General features: G+C 39.5%; 1 protein-coding gene across 1 annotated transcript in view; it reads left to right on the top strand.

Moving 5' to 3' along the window:
* The window catches only part of LOC106078984 (zinc finger protein ush-like), a 61,863-nt gene that overhangs the window by 673 nt on the left and 39,341 nt on the right, over positions 1-21,849 (top strand). Inside the window, exon 1 of the mRNA XM_056035244.1 lies at positions 1-20. This exon is cut by the window's left edge and continues 673 nt beyond it. Within this exon, the coding sequence (XP_055891219.1) occupies positions 1-20 (20 nt within the window). The remainder of the gene's footprint in view (positions 21-21,849) is intronic.

Genomic DNA, 21,849 nt, shown 5'->3' on the forward strand with positions numbered 1-21,849 from the left:
CAATCCTAAACCAATCAAACGTAAGTAGATGGTTCGTGTCTTGTGAGTTGTTCATTCACAGTCTTAATATATCTATGTTGTTGTTACCTAGGTTACTGTTTGCTATATATGGTGTTGTTATCTAGGTTACTGTTTGCTATATATGGTGTTGTTATCTAGGTTACTGTTTGCTATATATGGTGTTGTTATCTAGGTTACTGTTTGCTATATATGGTGTGTTACCTAGGTTACTGTTTGCTATATATGGTGTTGTTATCTAGGTTACTGTTTGCTATATATGGTGTTGTTATCTAGGTTACTGTTTGCTATATATGGTGTTGTTACCTAGGTTACTGTTTGCTATATATGGTGTTGTTATCTAGGTTACTGTTTGCTATATATGGTGTTGTTACCTAGGTTACTGTTTGCTATATATGGTGTTGTTATCTAGGTTACTGTTTGCTATATATGGTGTTGTTACCTAGGTTACTGTTTGCTATATATGGTGTTGTTACCTAGGTTACTGTTTGCTATATATGGTGTTGTTATCTAGGTTACTGTTTGCTATATATGGTGTTGTTACCTAGGTTACTGTTTGCTATATATGGTGTTGTTATCTAGGTTACTGTTTGCTATATATGGTGTTGTTATCTAGGTTACTGTTTGCTATATATGGTGTTGTTATCTAGGTTACTGTTTGCTATATATGGTGTTGTTATCTAGGTTACTGTTTGCTATATATGGTGTTGTTACCTAGGTTACTGTTTGCTATATATGGTGTTGTTACCTAGGTTACTGTTTGCTATATATGGTGTTGTTATCTAGGTTACTGTTTGCTATATATTGTGTTGTCTTGTCTGGTGATGTCTATGTTCTAGCTAGTTCTAGATTTATATTGATGTGTGGTGTTGACACTTGTCTGTTGCGCTGATAGTTATGTGCTGTTGTTGACATTTAGTTATGGTGCTGGTAGTTGTCTGTGCTGTTGTAGGTTGTTAATCTTGTTTTGGATCAGTTCTATTCTATAGTTTCATTCTATGTAGTGGGAGACGTCCTCTTTCCAATCGTTTCCACTATTGTGAGGATTACTCTCTCTCTGTTTCTCTCTCTCTCTCTCTGTTTCTCTCTCTCTCTCTCTGTTTCTCTCTCTCTCTCTCTCTCTCTCTGTTTCTCTCTCTCTCTCTGTCCCTTTCTGCTCTTTCTTATGCCTCTCTTATTTTCACCTGTTTTTTGTTTGTTAATTCCCATAGTCTCATTCACTCTTTTTGTCACTATTATTATTTTATAAAATGTGTGCCACTCTTTCTACTCTCTTTAGTAACACTTTGTTCTCTTTCTCTCTTTAGTAACACGTTGTTCTCTTTCTCTCTTTAGTAACACTTTGTTCTCTTTCTCTCTTTAGTAACACGTTGTTCTCTTTCTCTCTTTAGTAACACTTTGTTATCTTTCTCTCTTTAGCAACATTTTGTTCTCTTTCTCTCTTTAGTAACACTTTGTTCTCTGTCTCTCTTTAGTAACACTTTGTTCTCTGTCTCTCTTTAGTAACACTTTGTTCTCTTTCTCTCTTTAGTAACACTTTGTTCTCTTTCTCTCTTTAGTAACACTTTGTTCTCTTTCTCTCTTTAGTAACACTTTGTTCTCTTTCTCTCTTTAGTAACACTTTGTTCTCGTTCTCTCTTTCTAATTTTTCTTTCTCAAAGCTTATTCTGTACCATCTCAGCATAACTTGTTTTATTTCAAATATTTGGCTTCATCTTCATATTAATATCTTACTGGTTTTAGTTCTCTCCCTTACGACTCGAACTTGACTCATTACGATGTTGACATTGGCCTCACTGGAGTCCTGTTCTTTATGAGTCTTAAGTGTCCGGTTTCTGGAACAATCCCATGTCGATCTGGCCTTAAATAAATGTTCTATCTAGTTGACTGAATGGGCTTTATGTCACAGGCGATCTGGCCTTAGACAAATGTTCTATCTAGTTGACTGAATGGGCTTTATGTCACAGGCGATCTGGCCTTAGACAAATGTTCTATCTAGTTGACTGAATGGGCTTTATGTCACAGGCGATCTGGCCTTAGACAAATGTTCTATCTAGTTGACTGAATGGGCTTTATGTCACAGGCGATCTGGCCTTAGACAAATGTTCCATCTAGTTGACTGAATGGGCTTTATGTCACAGGCGATCTGGCCTTAGACAAATGTTCTATCTAGTTGAATGAATGGGCTTTATGTCACAGGCGATCTGGCCTTAGACAAATGTTCTATCTAGTTGACTGAATGGGCTTTATGTCACAGGCGATCTGGCCTTAGACAAATGTTCTATCTAGTTGACTGAATGGGCTTTATGTCACAGGCGATCTGGCCTTAGACAAATGTTCTATCTAGTTAACTGAATGGGCTTTATGTCACAGGCGATCTGGCCTTAGACAAATGTTCTATCTAGTTGACTGAATGGGCTTTATGTCACAGGCGATCTGGCCTTAGACAAATGTTCTATCTAGTTGACTGAATGGGCTTTATGTCACAGGCGATCTGGCCTTAGACAAATGTTCTATCTAGTTGACTGAATGGGCTTTATGTCACAGGCGATCTGGCCTTAGACAAATGTTCTATCTAGTTGACTGAATGGGCTTTATGTCACAGGCGATCTGGCCTTAGACAAATGTTCTATCTAGTTGATTGAATGGGCTTTATGTCACAGGCGATCTGGCCTTAGACAAATGTTCTATCTAGTTGACTGAATGGGCTTTATGTCACAGGGCGATCTTATCAAAACAATAAACTTCCTTTTGAAAGTGATATAGTTGTGTGTATGTGTGTGTGTGTGTGTACCTGTTAACATACCGGTAAGACAATTGAGGCAACCAAATAAAGACTACTTTAATGGCCGTGTCACTAACAGATTGTGCACATAGGAGATTGGGAATGTTCAGACCTTGTGATCCCTCAAAGTGCTTAAAGTTACTCAATATTAGTAAGAACATAATGCCGTATTTTGGGCCACATGACACCCCCGTTGACCGTTGGACAGGTGCCCCATGGACAACACATTTTAGGCTTTGTATGGGCATTTTAAAAGCCAACTCCATCTTTAAAAAAATCTCTTTGCTGTGAATACATATGTGTTATTGAATGACCACATGTAGATCTACTTATAACGCTGGATTAACACACTGACTTGCCAACACTGGGGTCACATGAGTCACCACCGCCAGGTCTGGGCGACTAATGATTTACTGATGCTGATAGTCTAAAAGTAAGTCACTAGACTGTAGACCTGACTGAGTGACATATGGTACTCTCTAACCAACGTCCACGCTGACTTTCAAGCAACAGAATAATAATCAACCGGATATTATAATGGCTGACCTAACAACTGGTCATGTGTTTTACTAATCTAATCAATTCACACCCCCCCCTCCCCGATGTTGGTAATTCCAAAAAAATGTACGTGAACATACTAGATCTACAAGGGAGTGAATTGAAAATAGAAATCCGAAGAGAGGGGAGCACACTGCGATAGGTTTAGGGGCGAGTCTTCGTTTACGTGAGGACCAGTGGGCCCTGGTTCAAGAATCTCATGACGGGCCTGGGGGGTGGGGCGCAACACGCAGCCTATGTTTCCAATTCTATGTGATGTTCATGGAAAATGGGGAGAGGGCGCCAATAATGTACCTTGCCCCGGGCGCACGTTTTGCTCACTACGCGTCTGGGCGGGTCCATTTCCCGTAGAGTGTGACAATAATTAATCGAATCATTGTGTTATCTGTAAATTTATTAAAAAAACGGATATAATGGAGGTAGTTCCATGTACACGTGTGAAATCTTGGCTTCAATGCAGTCACGACTTCTTATAGGAAGTCCATCATTTTCATTAGTTCCCCTTTCAGATCTGGTTAAGGTTATCTGTTTTTTTTTTTTTTTTGGCTTACGGTTGACGAGTAAGGTGTCATGTAGCCAGCACAGCGACCAACCGCCATTAATTTCGCCCTAAAAATCCCAAAATTTGAAAATCCCACTCTTCACCGAGATTGAAACCTATGACTCAAAGGCCAAGCGCTTAAACCACTCCATTACCTCGCTCCTAGACAGTGGACCTAGTTCAATTCTGGTAGTCAAAGCACGTTCAGTTTGGTTTTGTCATGGGCTCTTATATGGGCCCAATCATGGTCATGGCAAGAGTGTAATGTATACCCCCCCCCTCTTTTTTTTTTTTTACACCTTGGTTATGATACACCTGGTTGCCACTGGGCTGGATATTGAAGTGTGTGGGGTGGGCATGGCATGTGGCCATGTTCAAACTCTACTGGTATGACGTGTGACCAGAGGGCAGTAAGCGATTTTGATTCTACTTTTTAACCTACATCCAAAATGATACTATTTAAATCTCTTGTAAAATAGGGGGATAAAAGGCGGGATGGTTTGGGGGGGGGGGGCATGATATTTAATTAAATACCTGATCAAGTAGGCCTAATGTATAATATAATGTAGTAATGTATTTAAAATATAAACATAACATAACTTGTTTAAGCTAACAGTCACTCTAGTAGATGTCTAGATATTCTCTGAGTATCGCATGTTTTGTATTGACTGAAATGCGTTTTTAATAACATACGTTCAGATGTGTAAAGTGTGTAGAATGCGTGCTCGTCTGTGCGTGTGTGCGCGTCACAGATCGTAATTGAAGATAAACAGACGCCGGCCCCTTGCCTAGATAATTCTGCCCAGATAAAGAGACGGTTTTTGTGTGCGCCGGTTGGTCCCACAAGCTGATAAGATGAGGCGATAAGATACCGGGGCGGCTTACTGATAGGGGCCGGAGATAAGATCGGGCAAGGGAGATAACGCTAGAACAAGGATAATTTAGCTCGACATCAAGGCGGAGTGGTGTGTCTTGATTGGAGGGTTACACAGAGGTTTTGTATTGTATTGATCGACCTACACATCTAGGAGAAGACTTGGGCTAGGATCATAGATCTACTATTGAACACTTTGGAACGTGTGTAGCCTAGCTGAAGAAGAGAAACAGAATAGTTTAGTCTAGCGCCTTTTTGACCTTGTTAAAACACATATACCTTGACATCAGCTTATGATATGGGCTTCACTTCTTAGAACACACTCTAGACTTGTTGGCTTCCATTATTTGACCCATCTGATGTTATCATCAACGACTGAATAATAACTACATAAGAGAAATTGTACACATCAACTGTCGCTCATAAATTGAGGAAAAAGAATAATGTCCAGATTCATCAACACTTTTTCATCTTTCGGATAAAAGATTTATATCTAAAAAGTACATGTTTAGTTTTAATTGCATCTTTATTTCTTTAGTTACTCTGAATACTTTGTAGTCAACTCTTTGTTCTAGACGTGAAAGGATTTAAATAATTATTTGACATGTATTTACCAGAATTCTAGTTCAGGCGTATTTCCTAATGATTTGTGTTAATTAAAAAGTTTTTTTTATAGAATCTATATTGGAATCAACCTGAACAAAAAAAAAAAAACAAACAAGAGAAGAAGAAGAAAAGTGAATTAGTGAGAAGAAGAGAAGAAGAAAAGTGAATTAGTGAGAAGGAGAGAAGAAGAAGAAAAGTGAATTAGTGAAAAGGAGAGAAGAACATGAAAAGTAAATTAGTGAGAAGGAGAGAAGAAGAAGAAAAGTGAATTAGTGAGAAGGAGAGAAGAAGAAGAAAAGTGAATTAGTGAGAAGGAGAGAAGAAGAAGAAAAGTAAATTAGTGAGAAGGAGAGAAGAAGAAAAGTGAATTAGTGAGAAGGAGAGAAGAAGAAGAAAAGTAAATTAGTGAGAAGGAGAGAAGAAGATAGAAAAGTGAATTTGTGAGAAGGAGAGAAGAAGAAGAAAAGTAAATTAGTGAGAAGGAGAGAAGAAGAAGAAAAGTGAATTAGTGAGAAGGAGAGAAGAAGAAGAAAAGTGAATTAGTGAGAAGGAGAGAAGAAGAAGAAAAGTGAATTAGTGAGAAGGAGAGAAGAAGAAGAAAAGTGAATTAGTGAGAAGGAGAGAAGAACAAGAAAGTAAATTAGTGAGAAGAGGAGAACAAAATCTTTGAGAAATACACTCACTGAAATAACGGAACCGATGTTCAGTACTAGATATTGTGACTTTGTTACAGTCTATATCGGGTTCAAGTAACAACTCTGTTGTATCAGATCTAAAGTAAATTAAAAAGTAAATGTTTATCAGACCTTGAGATCTATATGGCAGGGGATGTAAAGATCTGCTGTATCTATCGCGACGTTTAATAGGGTGTCATGTGGCCAGCACAACGATCAACCGCTTTACTTTCCCAACTAATGCCAGATGCCCACTAGAGATGGATGGACTCAGAAGCGCCCTAAAAGTTCCCAAATTGAAAATCCCAGTCTTCACCGAGATTCGAACCCGGGACCTCTCAGTTCGGAAGCCAAGCGCTTTACCACTCAACCATCGCTCAGATCTAAAGTTCAATAAAAAAATATTTTTTTACTGGCATGAGATTTTATGTCTTTGGAAGTAACTAGTTACATTTTAATTCTATCATTTTAACATTTCAAAGTTCCTACTTAGCATCAAGACAAGAGGTGGCCGAGTGGTAAAGTGCTTGGCTAGCGAGTGATTTCGTCTTCGAATTCTGGTGAGACATTTTACAACGTCTCTGACTCCACTTCAATGAAATATAGGACGCCTGACAGCATTTATATAGGTCAGGGCAACTGACAGCATTTATATAGATCAAGGCATCTGACAGCATTTATATAGGCCAGGGCATCTGACAGCATTTATATAGACCAGGGCACATGACAGCATTTATATAGCCAGGGCGCCTGACAGCATTTATATAGACCAGGGCACCTGACAGCATTTATATAGACCTGGGTGCCTGACAGCATTTATATAGTCCAGGGCGCCTGACAGCATTTATATAGACCAGGGCGACTGACATCATTTATAGAGACCAGGTCGACTGACAGCATTTATATAGACCAGGACGACTGATAGCATTTATATAGACCAGGGCGCCTGACAGCATTTATATAGATCAGGGAACCTGACAGCATTTATTTCCTTTGATGTAGATATTAGTGCCCCCCCCCCCGCCCCTGCAGGTTTAGAGATTACTTAACATTGTTGTTTTTTTTTTACAAAATAAACTTATACACCGTTTTGAAGGTAACAATTCACTGCACGGTTTAAAAAATTCTAAATTAGTGTTATGTGTGCACGACCTGATAGCGCTCATGAAACATGAAGCTTTAGAAGCCCGTTCAAATCTCGACCATTAAAGGTATGGAATAGTATAGCCAGTCAGTCACTCTGAAGTACTATAAGCCGTCCATCGATCTAGGCTCACTTTATTGGACATTTTGAACATAGTGCTAGACTATCGAAGTGGAAATGTAGACTAAGGAGCAGATAAAGATACGCTACTCAGATAAAAGTCAAGTCTCTCAGAGTCAAGTCTAAATAGTCAGCTTTGTTTACATTAAAGAGCCACTTTGATTTACTGTGTGCTGGTTACAGAGAGAAGACTTTCAATGGAGGATCAGGTCCAGCACCCCTCTGGTTCCCCTTTAGTTTCAGGTGCGCAAAGTGCTTCAAATAACGATAAGAAACCTACAAGTTTTTACCCCCCCCCCCACAACCCCTTCCAGCCACTTGTTAAATTTAAAATAAAAAAAAAACAACAACTTATAGTCGTAAAGATTGTGAAAGGTTGTGGAGTACAAGTTGACATACAATACATTGGTACTTTCTTGTGTGGTTTGGTATACAATACATTGGTACTTTCTTGTGTTGTTTGATATATAGTACATTGTTACCGTACTTTCTTGTGTATTTATATAAACAGTACATTAGTAATTTCTTTAGTTTTATTTAAAATATATTGGCTCTCTTGTATAGTTTGGTATACAGTACACTGTTACTCTCTTGTGTAGTTTAATATACCATACATTGGTACTGTCATGTGTAGTTTGGTATACAGTACATTATCTCGTGCGTATCTTTTGGTATACAGTACACACTATTTCCTAGCTGCATTCAAGTATGTCTAATAGTACCGAACTTGATTGACAGGCAACAAAACGACGTTGGTAGCAGCAAGACAAGGAAACACAGCTCCTAACAAGAAATAGCACAGTTGAAAAGAAGATAAACTTTATTGCTTCACATTTTCATGTTTTCTAAATTCACAATAATAAAAATAATTATGTAGCCTGAACAAACTACAAGTAAAAAAGAAACCCCGCTATCAACCTCTTAAACGATATCTTTCTTGGAAACTACACAGTAGTATTTTCACATCATGCTAAAAAGTCTTCCAAATAAGGCGTTAAAGCAACACACCTGTCTCTACCATGGAGCAAAGTTCTCAGCTCATGAGACAAAACCTAGAAACCATTTCGATTACAGAAACATATTTGTAGATGTGTTCACGTGTTAGTGTGTGAGAGCACACTTTTTGTATTGAAATGATCAGAATTTACTAACCGACATTTTATTAAATGGTTGCGTGTAGCCCATGGACGGCATCTTTGACATGCCTGGTCTAGATTTTAAACGTGGCCACTATTTATTGTATGGTTGGATCCTTTTAAGAATTAGCCGAAGAGCTAGACAGATGTTTCTAGATCATTCCATATTTCATATCTAGAAACAATAATCGACTCATATAAAAAAAATGTTGAAAGTGCAGGAGATTCTCATCATTTCTTGGCACTGAATGTTGATAAGTTAATGTAAGCCTCCAGCTTGACTGCGCTATCAGTTGGAAGGTAAAATAAATGTGACACATGAAATCATCTTCTTGGTGAGTAATTGTGCTCACTTCAGAAGTCTGTCGTCCCAGTGATGAACACAACATCCTACCTGTCCTACCTGTCCTAGGTCTAGGATTATGTACAGTAGGACAAATGGGAAATGATATTGATACTGGCTGGGATAGAATTCATCTTGGCAAAGCAAATGACCGTGATCTCATTGTGGCCTTCCTGTCACTTTAGATTCAATAATGTCGTTGACTATTTTAATGATTTAAATTAATGATTTGGGAACACATTTATCATCAGAGCATTCTAAAATAGTAACATCTTAATATTAGTACTTAATATTCTAATTAGATTGTATTCATCGCGGGGCAAGTAATTCTACGTGTCTATTATGAGTATAAATAAATATAATACAGGTTACAATAATGGTCTCCCACACCATGGCAGAAAACAACACTCACACTTGTAACTTATATATGGTGTGTCATAAATTTAAAATGTAAAAGTATTCTCCCTCCCCCTAAATCAAAAATTCCATAGATTGTCATAGAATGTAGGCCAAGGCACATCTAGAAAGGGTTTTGGTGAATCCGGACGTGTGGATGAACAATAGATATTTCAACCAACCAAAGATCAGATTACCGTGAATAATCTTTAGTTTGGAAATCTCCAGTAGTCCTACAACAATGGACCAAGTTATCTTTATTTGATATGACTAGTTTTTGTATAAAGGATGAGATTCCATTTGATGTGTATTTTGTTGATTATAATTTTATAATAGTTATTTATTTTTAAAGTAAATAGCATTAAAGACACTAGTTGACACCCTAAAAAGAATCCTTTACAAGCTGGTGTCAGAAAAAAATAATTCTGCCGCTACGAAATGGACATTAAACAGAATAATGTCACCTTCACTTTCAATCACAACTCTTATGGTAAAAATTATTGCTAAGCTCTGAATATTTCTTAGTTCTAAACATTCTTAGTTCTTAACATTTCGTAGTTCTAAACTTTTCTTAGTTCTAAACATTCTTAGTTCTTAACATTTCGTAGTTCTAAACTTTTCCTAGTTCTAAACTTTTCTTAGTTCTTAACATTTCGTAGTTCTTAACATTTCGTAGTTCTAAACTTTTCTTAGTTCTAAACATTCCTTAGTTGTGAACAGTTCTTAGTTCTTAGCTCCTGTACAAATTGCAAAACTTTTCTTGCCATACCAAATCTTAATCTATCTCTATCCCTAACCGAATTGATCTCATTAAAAGAGTCTCGATACAAACAATGATTCCAAATCAACGAATGGTGAATACAAGAATGCTGAACATAGTCACACTGTTGTCTTAGCTAGCAACTGAACCAAACGTAGAAAGGGAATACAATCAATTAAATGTTTCACTGAATGAAATTAAATGTTTCACTGAATGATAAATGTTTCACTGAATGAAATTAAATGTTTCACTGAATGAAATTAAATGACTTACTGAATGATATTAAATGTTCCACCGAATGAATTTAAATACCCTATTGTATGAAACTAAATGTCTTATTGAATGAAACTAAATGTCCTATTGAATGTAACTAAATGTCTTCATGTGATGTACTTCAGAAAAGATAATTACGACATTTTCTTTGCCTAGATACGCGTAGCTTGGCTTGAGAAGCATTGTATCATTGTGTCTTTACTACACCCAGTTTGTTAAGCTCAAATCTGTGCATGTTTTTATTCTAGCTTCATGGCTAATCTCATTGTTTATAATTCTTCATTTTCTGTTGACTCTAAGTTAAAAAAAAATCTTCCTAAAGAATAAAGGAGTTGATAGATTTCATGTATTATCAAATTTATTATTTTTTCCTGTTTTCAACTTTGTTTTGTTTCTTTTTTTTTTTTTTTAACTTGATTCCAAATGTTGAACTCTAGTGTGTGAAAGATGTTCTGGAAAATGAACGACAAAAAGATAAAATTCAATCAGCTTCATAAATTCCGAGTTGCCAAGCGATATTTCTGCGAGACCAACTCCAGTTATCAGTGCTGGAGATCTGCAGCCATGCACGGGACAAGCTCTCATTATCTCAGAGCTTATCTCACTCTCTACAGAAGCCGGCTATCTCGTCAAGACAGCGTCACACGGCTACTCCACTATCTGTCTTCAACATCTTGGCCCTGGTCGCGAGGAGAATATATATCGCATTTCCGCCCCATACAGCACACACCAAGAACTGAATACACTTCCGAATGTAAAAATGGTTATCACACTAAAGGGAGGGCTGCAATAAACCTATATCTTAGGAGGAAAGGAGGGGTGCTTTAAGTGTGATATTCTAAGCACGTTTACTTAAAATTAGAACCCCTCTCTCCCACATTTGCTGCAATGACTCCCTAAACGCCCCCTTCTCCCCGCATGTGGCGGAAGAGAAAAGATTTTCACCCATGTCCTTCTTGAGATAAAAGTTCCCATCAGAAATGGAGACTATAAATTAGGGAGAGAAAAAAACATTTTTTGTTGGACTGTCTATCTCTAAAGCTTTGGTTGACTTGAAACTGCAGTCTGAAGTGAAGTGGAATCTGATAGCACTTTAGCAGTAGGTCTTAGAACTGATTTCAGAAATGTGATTTAGTTCAGTGGAGATAATCTATTCTAAAAACAGCTTCAAGTTTTGCTTAGCTTTCGTAGACATTCTTGGAAGTGATTTCCTGGAGATGTGATCATTTCTCTTTTTAAATAGCCACGTCTACCTCTAGATTGTGACAAAGTTTTCTAAGACATTCAGAAACCTACTTCCCTTAGCCTCGTTACTCTATGCTGAGCTCCAGACTACAAAACATTTGTGCTTCTATATGACCTTGTCATTGTCCAGATGCTTTTAGCATCCCAAATATCTAATTTTACTAAATACGGTACTTCATTTGAAGCAAAAAATGTAATGCTCTAAGACGTTACTAACCTATAGGACAACATTTGCCCATATTCTGACTCTTCTATTCCTACGACTCCGCAAGGGTCAGTATTGCAAATCTGTTCCAATTTATGTCGGCTCCATCTCCAGATGTCGTTAGGAAATTCTTTGAGTCGGTAGCTTTACATTATGAACAAACTCTTAGACCGTGTGACGTGAAGACACTTGAAGGAAACAGTTCAGCCAGCTCTACCGGCCGTTACAGAGATCCTCCTAACTAACTTCAGCTAGACGTAGTCGCCATGCAGCGGGAGGTAAAGGAGACGATTTGCTGCTTGGTGTGAGTCTCGCTGGCTATTTATTTTAGTGACCGATAGTGCGAAGTCATAGAGTGATACAAGATGAGATAAAGAAATATTTATTGCTTAAGCCGCATACTATTTAGGCTTGCAAAATTTATACGGGCCTCAAACTATTAGTCTTAAAGTTTATTGTGTTTGCGCATGCGTGCCGACGAAATTTGTTTCCTCTTAATTCTTTCACTTCTCCATCTGTCTCTTCCTTCTGACACTCTATCAATCTTCTTCCAGTCATAATCGTTTTTTTTTTTTTTGCTTTCCGATTTCAACTCTGAAAACTGTCTGACTCATATAAATATATAAATGTTTTCCCCCTTTAAAGATATCGTCTGCAACCAAAAGCCACGCCCTTCATATCCCATGATAACTTGCTGCTTATTTCACGTGACACTATCAGTCTTAGAACTTTGCAATCTTCGAGGCAAGTTCTCCTCAATATTAGAGACTTGGGTCTTTCTGGTTCTATAGATCTTTTTTTTTCTAAAACACAATGCCGTCTCCTATAAATAGGATAGGTCATAAGACCAGTGACCTGTACTGTACTGGCAAGTTAGTCCAGTGGTACTTTGTGGTCCCAATTATATTATCTAGGCTAATAACTATAGCCTCTAGATGTATAATACTACCGAGACAAACAAATAATAATTCTGAGATTTCAGTTGCAACAAAAAAAAAGGAGTTTATTTACAAACAAAAGGAAAAGATCATGAAAAATATAAATGGCAATAAAGGCTCACCAAAAGAAAATGACATAATGAAACTAAGCAAAGTAGCAAGACAGTTTCCGGTCAATATAATGAAAGGACCACCATCATAGAGGCACAATAATGTCTTATGCCGCAAAACCAAAAAGATGGTTTACAATAATACCATACATGCATTAACAATGAAATGACGTCATTCATGAGACATTTTATGTCAAAAACCAAAGCGAGGGTTTACATTAGTTTACAATAATATCATACATACATTAACTATGAAATGACGTCATTCATGAGACACACTACTGTCTCGTATCTAAACAAAATATGTCTTTCAAAAAAAACATACTGAAGAGGATAAGAGACTAAGTAGACCTATACCATTTACATAAATCAATTTAGTACTAACAAATTGATAAAGTCTACTTAGCTCATTATCGAAATACTCTTCCCACAACAGTTGCACACTCCTCTTGAGTAACACAACAATAGTACAACACAAGTATGAGTTAAACAGTATATAGATTTAATACAAAATACACTGGTCAGTTGAAAGGCTCAAGAGAGAGTGGCAATCGTAAACAATTGACAGGGACTTAAATCAAGTAATAAAGGGGGCTAACTCTAATAAAAAAAATAAAGGTAGCCACCCTTATTGTCCCTCTTGTCACATAGCTCAACATATCAACAAACCGTTATAGGATTTAATGCATCACTATCTGTATTTGGTCACTTAGAGTTGGATGCAACATTGTTTATTTACTTTCCTAGGCCTTGACTGTCTCTCATTGAGTCGACACTTCAGCTTTAACGACCGAGCAAGAGAGTAACAATGAAAACAATTAATATGTATTTCATATATTACATGAAACAAGCATAAGGCGTGTACCCAGTACTAATGAGTTAAGCATGAATAAGTAGCGCAGACTAACTTGGTCGAGGTATCTGCAACTTGGCTAATTAAAGTCGGAAAGACGCACACACTCGAACTAACGACATCACCTCTGGACATCTCAAATCACTGACCGTCAGGGTACAGCCCCACTGACTCACCAAAGGTCTGTACTGTCTCAACAAGGGTCTGTACTGTCTCAGCAAAGCTCTGTACTGTCTCAGCAAGGGTATGTACTGTCTCAGCAAGGGTCTGTACTGTCTCAACAAGGGTCTGTACTGTCTCAGCAAAGGTCTGTACTGTCTCAGCAAGGGTATGTACTGTCTCAGCAAGGGTCTGTACTGGCTCAATGGTCTGCTCTGGTTCAGAAATGACGTTTCCAGACCTGGCATAATGGCAGGACCATAGCTGGTTGATTATGAATAGCATGACAACTCAGAGCTGGTTGATTATGAATAGCATGACAACTCAGAGCTGGTTGATTATGAATAGCATGACAACTCAGAGCTGGTTGATTATGAATAGCATGACAACTCAGAGCTGGTTGATTATGAATAGCATGACAACTCAGAGCTGCTCTACGGGCTGCACACAATGAATCACTAGAACAGCTTTGTAACACTTTGTAACACTTTGTAACACTTTGTAACACTTTGTAACGACTGAACTCGCTCTTGGAACAACGTGACTGAACTCGCTCTTGGAACAACGTGACTGAACTCGCTCTTGGAACAACGTGACGGAACTCGCTCTTGGAACAACGTGACGGAACTCACTCTTGGAACAACGTGACTGAACTCGCTCTTGGAACAACGTGACTGAACTCGCTCTTGGAACAACGTGACGTAACTTGCTCTTGGAACAACGTGACGGAACTCGCTCTTGGAACAACGTGACGGAACTCGCTCTTGGAACAACGTGACTAAACTCGCTCTTGGAACAACGTGACTGAACTCGCTCTTGGAACAACGTGACTGAACTCGCTCTTGGAACAACGTGACGTAACTCGCTCTTGGAACAACGTGACGGAACTCGCTCTTGGAACAACGTGACGGAACTCGCTCTTGGAACAACGTGACGGAACTCGCTCTTGGAACAACGTGACGGAACTCGCTTTGAACTGCGAACAGATCTCAACATGCAAAGTCATTGAGCATAGCATCTAAACCTCCCCAAGTTGATGACAAACTCAAGGATGAAACAACAATTGCAAGCAACACTTCCCCTTTAAGAATGTCAACAACATCCAACTTCATCCAACGTCTACATCTGCAACGCCATCAAAAGATCCATGCTGCTAGTTTGTCTCTACCAAAGTCAATGGTATCTAGTGAAACTGTGGACATTAGCGCATAGGATCGAAACAAAGTTCTACAGCTTAGAATCCAGACTTTTTTTGTGATAACTTCTGTCCTGCACAGAGCTACTTGGGTCTGTCCTGCACAGAACTACTTGGGTCTGTCCTGCACAGAACTACTTGGGTCTGTCCTGCACTGAACTACTTGGGTCTGTCCTGCACTGAACTACTTGAGTTTGTCCTGCACAGAGCTACTTGGGTCTGTCCTGCACTGAACTACTTGGGTCTGTCCTGCACTGAACTACTTGGGTCTGTCCTGCACAGAGCTACTTGGGTCTGTCCTGCACTGAACTACTTGGGTCTGTCCTGCACTGAACTACTTGAGCCTGTCCTGCACAGAGCTACTTGAGTTTGTCCTGCACAGAGCTACTTGGGTCTGTCCTGCACTGAACTACTTGGGTCTGTCCTGCACTGAACTACTTGGGTCTGTCCTGCACAGAACTACTTGAGTCTGTCCTGCACTGAACTACTTGGGTCTGTCCTGCACTGAACTACTTAGGTCTGTCCTGCACTGAACTACTTGGGTCTGTCCTGCACAGAACTACTTGGGTCTGTCCTGCACAGAACTACTTGAGTCTGTCCTGCACAGAACTACTTGGGTCTGTCCTGCACTGAACTACTTGGGTCTGTCCTGCACAGAGCTACTTGGGTCTGTCCTGCACTGAACTACTTGGGTCTGTCCTGCACTGAACTACTTGGGTCTGTCCTGCACAGAGCTACTTGAGTTTGTCCTGCACAGAGCTACTTGGGTCTGTCCTGCACTGAACTACTTGAGTCTGTCCTGCACAGAGCTACTTGAGTTTGTCCTGCACAGAGCTACTTGAGTTTGTCCTGCACAGAACTACTTGGGTCTGTCCTGCACAGAGCTACTTGGGTCTGTCCTGCACAGAACTACTTGGGTCTGCACAGAGCTACTTGGGTCTGTCCTGCACTGAACTACTTGAGTCTGTCCTGCACAGAGCTACTTGAGTTTGTCCTGCACAGAGCTACTTGAGTTTGTCCTGCACAGAACTACTTGGGTCTGTCCTGCACAGAGCTACTTGGGTCTGTCCTGCACAGAACTACTTGGGTCTGTCCTACTTGGGTCTGTCCTGCACTGAACTACTTGGGTCTGTCCTGCACTGAACTACTTGGGTCTGTCCTGCACAGAGCTACTTGGGTCTGTCCTGCACTGAACTACTTGGGTCTGTCCTGCACTGAGCTACTTGAGTTTGTCCTGCACAGAGCTACTTGGGTCTGTCCTGCACTGAACTACTTGAGTCTGTCCTGCACAGAGCTACTTGAGTTTGTCCTGCACAGAGCTACTTGGGTCTGTCCTGCACAGAGCTACTTGGGTCTGTCCTGCACAGAACTAATTGGGTCTGTCCTGCACAGAGCTACTTGGGTCTGTCCTGCACAGAACTACTTGAGTTTGTCCTGCACAGAGCTACTTGGGTCTGTCCTGCACTGAACTACTTGAGTCTGTCCTGCACAGAGCTACTTGAGTTTGTCCTGCACAGAGCTACTTGGGTCTGTCCTGCACTGAACTACTTGAGTCTGTCCTGCACAGAGCTACTTGAGTTTGTCCTGCACAGAGCTACTTGGGTCTGTCCTGCACAGAGCTACTTGGGTCTGTCCTGCACAGAGCTACTTGGGTCTGTCCTGCACAGAGCTACTTGGGTCTGTCCTGCACAGAACTACTTGGGTCTGTCCTGCACTGAACTACTTGGGTCTGTCCTGCACAGAGCTACTTGGGTCTGTCCTGCATTGAACTACTTGGGTCTGTCCTGCACTGAGCTACTTGAGTTTGTCCTGCACAGAGCTACTTGGGTCTGTCCTGCACAGAGCTACTTGGGTCTGTCCTGCACAGAACTAATTGGGTCTGTCCTGCACAGAGCTACTTGGGTCTGTCCTGCACAGAGCTACTTGGGTCTGTCCTGCACAGAGCTACTTGGGTCTGTCCTGCACAGAACTACTTGGGTCTGTCCTGCACAGAGCTACTTGGGTCTGTCCTGCACAGAGCTACTTGGGTCTGTCCTGCACAGAGCTACTTGTGTCTGTCCTGCACAGAGCTACTTGGGTCTGTCCTGTGTAGATCTTTGAAGTGAGGCTGATAATAATGAACTAAGAAGGACAAATAGTGCTGGCATTAACATTCTCCAATCTGTTTCAATGTCTTCTTCTAATCTAATCTAACTCAACAGGGGAGAAAACTGAGCTTGTTAAAAAGAGACAATGGATACTTAGAATCAATGATAATTGTCTCCCTCAACAGAATAATCCTTTTGTTTCCTCCCATTAATCCTATTCTGTCTATGACTCTCTGTTTACAGACTTCCTTTGTTGTATAATTCTACTGTTAATTAGCATAACTAACACATACAGTTCCCCATTACGACTAATCAATGACGCCAAGCAAGTTAGTCTTGCTAACTCCGAAATTCTGGCCCACCCTTGACCATCCTACGAGTCCAGTAGATGAAGATGTTGACGCTATATCGTCTGGCATAATACTTGAGATCTTGTGACAAGTTAGACGGGGTGAACAGATACTGAAGCTCGTTCTACGCATTAAGTCTGGAGGGGGGGGGGTTGTTTATCTCTTATTCCAACAGAATTATCTCTCTTTCGAGGCAGCTCGGGGCGTAGCCCTTGGGGCGCCTGGCGTGGGCCGGTGGAAAATGGGAGGCGGGAAGTTGACTCGGGCTAGAAGATTGTGGCTTGTGCCATCAAGGGCAATACAATACAAAGATTTCAATCAGAAAACTTGAACAGTATTTAAAATGTTTTGAGATGGTCATAAAGTAGATAAAAAACCTTTTTTTTTTTTACTTGACACTTTCAGAGAAATCCAAAGATAGATCCGATAAATAGAACATGTGTTTATTGATGGACATTATAGAGCTGTAGACACAGGTAGATCAGCCTACAGTAAAATGATAACTATATAGGGAGAATTTATATTTTTTCCAATTTAATGATCTCTTTCATTTTGTGGGTGAATTATTCCAATTTAATGATCTCTTTCATTTTATGGGTGAATTATTCCAATTTAATGATCTCTTTCATTTTATGGGTGAATTATTCCAATTTAATGATCTCTTTCATTTTGTGGGTGAATTATTCCAATTTAATCATCTCTTTCATTGTGTGGGTGAATTATTCCAATGAAAACAAAAAGTGATATTGTTCATTATGTCCGGATAACCCCCCCCCCCCCCCTTTTCCTTTTGTTATTTCGATAAGCGGCGGCCATATTTGAAGAATCCTCCTAACATAGTTTTAACCCGCGAATTAGTCTCACATCTGTTACATTGAAATTTAATGGCCCGTTCTCTTTCTGTTTCTTTAGTTTCCTTCTCTCTCTCTCTCTCTCTCTCTCTCTCTCTCTCTTCGTACTGTAATGTCTCCGACATAGACTTTTGACTAGATTTTGAAAGACCCGCTTTATAACTCGCCCCCGTCACTTAAACACGCACACATGCTTTGGGCCCTTAGCTCAACCGCCTCCCCCCCCTACCAACAGCAAAAAAGGTTAGTCCTAAGTATAATCTCCGACGTTTCTTCAGCTTCTCGATTCAATCCATGTTAATTCTCTACACAAGGCTTATCTTCTCTTATAGACCTAATTCTCTACACAAGGCTTATCTTTCCCTATATACCTAATTCTCTACACAAGGCTTATCTTCCTTTATATACCTAATTCTCTACACAAGGCTTATCTTCCTTTATAGACCTAATTCTCTACACAAGGCTTATCTTCCTTTATATACCTAATTCTCTACACAAGGCTTATATTCCTTTATGTACCTAATTCTCTACACAAGGCTTATCTTCCTTTATATACCTAATTCTCTACACAAGGCTTATCTTCCTTTATATACCTAATTCTCTACACAAGGCTTATCTTCCTTTATATACCTAATTCTCTACACAAGGTTTATCTTCCTTTATATACCTAATTCTCTACACAAGGCTTATCTTCCTTTATATACCTAATTCTCTACACAAGGCTTATCTTCCTTTATATACCTAATTCTCTACACAAGGCTTATCTTCCTTTATATACCTAATTCTCTACACAAGGCTTATCTTCCCTTATAACGTTTTTCATTTTTTTATACATTTTCTATATAAAACCAAATGAATCACTACGACTAATTCATTCAATAACTGGTTAACTTGTTGACTGATTCGAATAATTGTGTTAAGTATCAGCTTGATCCGAGATTGGGAAGTGGGATCAATATAACATTGCACCCATACAGACAAAGACAGACACGCGGAGTGAATTAGAATAAGCTCCGTAAAATAGGAGATTGCAGTAGCTGGCCTGTATGGCGTGGCAATTGCACACATTTTATAACCGTCTCAGTTTCATTAAGGATTAGTGTAGTCTTCGTGTCTAGGTTCATGCATACAATTATTGAAACTTTTTATTGATATAATTTGGCTTGTATCTTTCTAGAAACAGCTTACCTGGTAATGGTAGGCTGGGTGTAACAGAGACAGCGCAAACAATAAGGAGTCGATAAGACATGCCAGGAGGGACACAAAAGAAAGAAAAAAAAAAGGCAGACTCCAAATTATCTCCCCCAAACAGCACGAGTTATCGGACCCAACTATTGACGCTATTGATAAGATGGAGCTGGGGTAGGCCTCGACATTGCAGTACTGTTGGAGGTGTGGCCATGAGATTTAATCTATTCTAAAATAGAACAATGGATAGAGCAATTAGTAAGTTACTAGTTATTAGACCCGTCAAAAAATGATATGCAATCAGCGACAATCTTTATATTCTTTGTATCTTATATCATTCATGTAGACCTATGCGACATTCAAAATAAGTTTATTCTTATTGTTTTTGTTATGAGTGCGTGTGCATTTTAAAAAAAAAAGAAAAAAAATATTTGTAATAATGTTTAAAATTCGAGTTGAAGATAAACGCTGTGAGAATTTATATTGAAGCTTACGTTTGTGACAATTACTACATGGAAACAATGACAAGGGTATCTGTCGGTTTTTAATTGATATATAGTTACTTAACATACTACACACTCTTACAGGTAGCCACGTTACGATGGCTAGGGCAAGCTGGTAGCCGTCTTTGAACCCGAAACGTTCGTCTTGACAATCCTGAGGATCTGTTCCAATAGCTCTTACCGCAGTGTGTCTTACAGCAGGATAATGTCTTGGGACGCTAGCAATAGTTTGTTGTTTTTTTAAACTTTCCTAGACGAAGAACTCCTCATGTCTCGTTTAGAACGAGAACTAGAACGAGAACTACAGCGAGAACTAGAGCCTGGGGACACTTTTGAAGTGGAAACTGGAAGTGCATCACTTTGTAAAATTATTGTTAAAGACTATTTCAACGGACATGCTCGTAGCTCCAGTGTATAAACTTTACCCGGGGAAATGAGTATTTTTTAAGCTTTTTTTTTTTTTTTTAATATTCTAGAGGTATTGAAAGTATATGCATGCACATTTGTTGGTGTACTTTTATTTGGTGAAAGTAAAAGTAGGTGGTCATTGTGTTGGCCGCGTGACAGTGACACCCTCGTTGATCGTTTGCCGCAGAAAAAAGAAGTCACCTTCCATTATTTGTTCACTACGCGATTGTACTGGCCATTTACTTATCCTGCTAGACTAGAGTGAGTCATTGTTGCTACTGATAGACTTTTCCAAGGAGATCCCTGTTGTACACACTTGGGTTGCTTGAGACAGAGACTCTGGCCGTGGTGAGAATGATTTACTTTGTCTCTTGATACTATCTTCTGATATCTCAATGTCGCAGGGTCCTGTGGCTGGGGCGTGGGCCCCCACTGCACCAGATAAGATTAGGCACCAGATCCTGGTGTGTGTCTCTTCTTTCTTGTTTCCCCTGAGTTGTTGTTTTACCTTAGTTATTTCCCTTAGATTTTTACTGGCCAGAACTTTCACTGTCTATTGCTCACATACTCATTCTCTCGTTCTCTCTGTATCTTTCTTTCTTTTTATCTATTATCTCTCTATTTATATTCCTCTCTTTATCTTTATCTCTTTTTATCTTACTCTCTTTATATTCCTCTCTCTCCCCTTTCTCTTCTCTCTCTCTTTATTTTTCTCTGGTTACTCTCTTTTTCTCTTTCTTTATCTTTCTCTCCTTCCCACTCTCCTCACTCTCTCTTTAGTTCTGTTTCTCTCTTCTCTCTCTCTCTCTTTATCTCTTTTATCTCCCCTTTTTATCTTTTTCTCTCGTTTTTCTCTCTTTTTTCTCTCTACTTTCTCTATCTCCTCTCTCGTTCTCTTCATCTTTCTCTCTTTCTCTCTCTTTCGTTCGCCCTCCTCCCCCACTTTCTGTTTCACTCCCCCCCCCCTGTCTCTCTCTCTCTCTCTCTCTTAATATTTTTAGCGTGGGGATGACAATGATGGTATAAGTTTCACTAGTTTAGTGACTAGAAGTAAAACCAATAAAAGAGGACTCAGTGAGTCACTGATATCACAAATTGGTCTGTGGGTCGAAGTTAAACACAAGAGTGACTATTGACATTAATTTGAAAACCCGTTTGGATCAGTTTCGATTCACAGTGTCATCATCACATCACGTGCATCTCGTTCTCTACTGTAGAACGTAGCAGCAGGACTCTACTACTAGCTGGGGAATCCAAGAAAGGAAATCTGAATAGCCCAGAAGTAGTTTGTTTTAAGGTGTTTCTTCAGTCCTGACTCAAACCTCATTCAGTTCTGACTCAACTCTCCTTCAGTCCTGACTCAAACCTCATTCAGTTCTGACTCAACTCTCCTTCAGTCCTGACTCAAACCTCCTTCAGTTCTGACTCAACTCTCCTTCAGTCCTGACTCAAACCTCCTTCAGTTCTGACTCAACTCTCCTTCAGTCCTGACTCAAACCTCCTTCAGTTCTGACTCAACTCTCCTTCAG

Source organism: Biomphalaria glabrata, chromosome 7, assembly GCF_947242115.1.
Source record: "Biomphalaria glabrata chromosome 7, xgBioGlab47.1, whole genome shotgun sequence".
NCBI lineage: Eukaryota > Metazoa > Mollusca > Gastropoda > Planorbidae > Biomphalaria > Biomphalaria glabrata.